The 2,410-nt window shown below is 39.8% G+C and overlaps 1 protein-coding gene across 1 annotated transcript; it reads right to left on the bottom strand.

The window, feature by feature from the left end:
* On the bottom strand, positions 1 to 2,103 carry LOC21403058. Its single transcript, XM_010093046.2, has 2 exons — positions 1,275 to 2,103; positions 1 to 614 (listed from the first exon to the last, which is right to left on the bottom strand). The coding sequence occupies exons 1-2, from the start codon at positions 1,951 to 1,953 to the stop codon at positions 1 to 3; spliced, it is 1,293 nt and encodes a 430-aa protein (XP_010091348.1). The 5' UTR covers positions 1,954 to 2,103.
* Between the last annotated feature and the right edge of the window lie 307 nt (positions 2,104 to 2,410).

Raw genomic sequence — 2,410 nt, 5'->3', positions numbered from 1 at the left:
CTAAAAACCTCTATAGATAACAACAAAACAAGGCAAAATAGCCCTAGCATTAAACACATACAACTCATCCAAATTAGAATAAACCCCAACAGCCCCAGCCACAGAATCATACTCCTCCAAAGCCCCCTCCATGCTCTTCTTCACTCTCCCGGCGATCACCCGGCACACCAGCATCGCCCTCGCCTCGTCTTCTCCGGCACCACCGACACCATCGTGTGCCTTCCCGCTTGTCGCCGTCGTCAGAATTCCGCCGCCGGTGGGCTCTCCGGCGACCCGGAATCCGTTCTTGATAATGCTGCAGATGTTGCACGTCGGACCGGAGTTGCAGAGATTGGAGGAGCCCTTGAGGCCGAGGGAGCAGCGGAGGGTAGCGCAGTGGAAGCGGAGGAGCTCGTTGCCGTCGGCGACGCAGCGGGGGTTCTTCTTGGGGAGCTTGGTGGCTTTAGCTTTAATGGCGTCGCGGTATTCCTCGAACTTGGTGATGGTTTTCTGGGTGTTGTGGACTTTGAGGATTCTGTCGATTTTGCAGACTGGGGCTTGCTTCTTCAGCCAGCTTGATTGGAAGATTATCTCCACTATGTTCTTGCTTGTGTCCTCTGGACCTAGCTCCGACACTATCAACAACAGTTTTTTGAGAAATACAATATGAAATCAGTAAACTTTTTTTTTCGATAGAATATTCATAAGGAGGCTTTTATAATATAGTATACATTTACGATGATCTAATGTTTCTAAAGGTTAGATTTGATAAAAATCACGTCAAAATGAGAAAAAGTAGAAAAGATTTGACGGTTCAAAATATAATAAAAATATACCATCTTCTTTCTCTATTGCTAAAATCTCAACATAATATATATTGGATTTGTTATGATGACAAGAAACTAGATAAGGAAAAAAAACATAGTTAAAACAATTTTAGTTACTAGTAAGTAAGATTTCTTGCAGAATACAGTTGTCTTAGAATTTCACACTCAGGCTTTTCCTAGACATTATTTCTAAGCTAGTTTGGATTTTTTTTTTTTTTTAAAAGTTCACATTCTTAACTTGAAGAGAAAGGAAAAGAAAAGGGAATTGACAAAACGGGTATGCTGAAAACAGAGGAGGAAGCAGAGTTCCTAGATGAAAACAATTAGCAGAAAAAGGAACAAAAAAATGACAAATATATATATATGTGTGTGTGTGTGTGTGTGCGCGCGCGCGCGCGCGCGCATATATGGAATTAATAGGTATGGAAAATCAAAGGTTAAGAGAGAGATAAAAGATTATAAAAATACCTGCATGCTTAACAACCTGATGAAGCTCAAGATTTTCAGGTTTCATGAAAATCTCACCACACTCAGGACAAGAACAAATGCTGCCTCTTAAAGAAGGGTCTCTGGCTATTCCAAGAACAGGATCAACCACCATTCTGCACTCATAGCACCCAGAGAATCTCCTAAAAGGCATTCCTCTAAAAGACCCACTTGTGGAAGAAGACACAGAAAATGAAGAAGAAGAAGAAGTGGAAGTAGAAACCACTCCATTTAGCTCATTTAGTGGGGCTTTTATGGATCTGTTTGAGCCAGTTTCATTGTTGGTAGTTGAAGAAGAAGATGACGAAGAAGAAGCGGAAATAGCCCGTTTCTTGTGGACTTCCGGCGAGCCTGTTTCCGGCCTGTGCATGACCTTTGTGTTGCTGCAAAGTGAGCCTGAGCACTTCATTTTCTTGACTTTAATCTTTGCAGTTTCATCCAAAACTTGCTCTTGCTTTTGTTGCACCTTGTGTTTTTGCTTTTGGTTTTGGTCTTCATTTTGCTGTTGTTGTGTTTGAGAAGAATGTTTGCAGGTTAAAAGGCCTCTCACAACTGCCCAAGATGGGGGCTTTTCTGCCTTTTGGGGCTCAAGTTTGTGGCTTTGGTTGATCTTCTTGGTGGGTTTGTTTTGGTTTCTTGGTTTAGCCATTGTTGAAGGCATTTTTGATGGGGTTTGGATTTTCTAGCTTTCTGGCTATGAAAATGGTGGTTTTTGGCTTACATTTTGAGATTCTCAAATGGGTGTTCCAAGAGCAAGTTTTGCAAGAGGAGATTTTTATGGCTTTTTGTAGAGAGTGATTTATGAGTTAGGGTTATGGGTAAGTGATTTGATTTGTACAAGTGTTTGACATATATCCTAAATTTAACTGCTAGGTTCAAGACTATATGTTTATTTATTTGTATATAAAAAATAAAAAAAAATACTCCTACTTGGATTGGGCTACAGAGAGAAAATAATAATAATAATAAGTGGCCCCCACATTTTAACAAACTATAGACAATACTAACTTTAATGTCCCATAAATTACATCATCATAATTCATATGATGTTTTTTTCTATTTTTCGTATGTAATATTTTAATGTCTCAATATTGTACTACTGTACATAGCAGAAGTAA

Source organism: Morus notabilis, unplaced genomic scaffold (genome assembly GCF_000414095.1).
Source record: "Morus notabilis unplaced genomic scaffold, ASM41409v2 Scaffold570, whole genome shotgun sequence".
Classification (NCBI taxonomy): Eukaryota; Viridiplantae; Streptophyta; class Magnoliopsida; order Rosales; family Moraceae; genus Morus; species Morus notabilis.
This window is presented reverse-complemented; position numbering and strand designations above follow the sequence as displayed.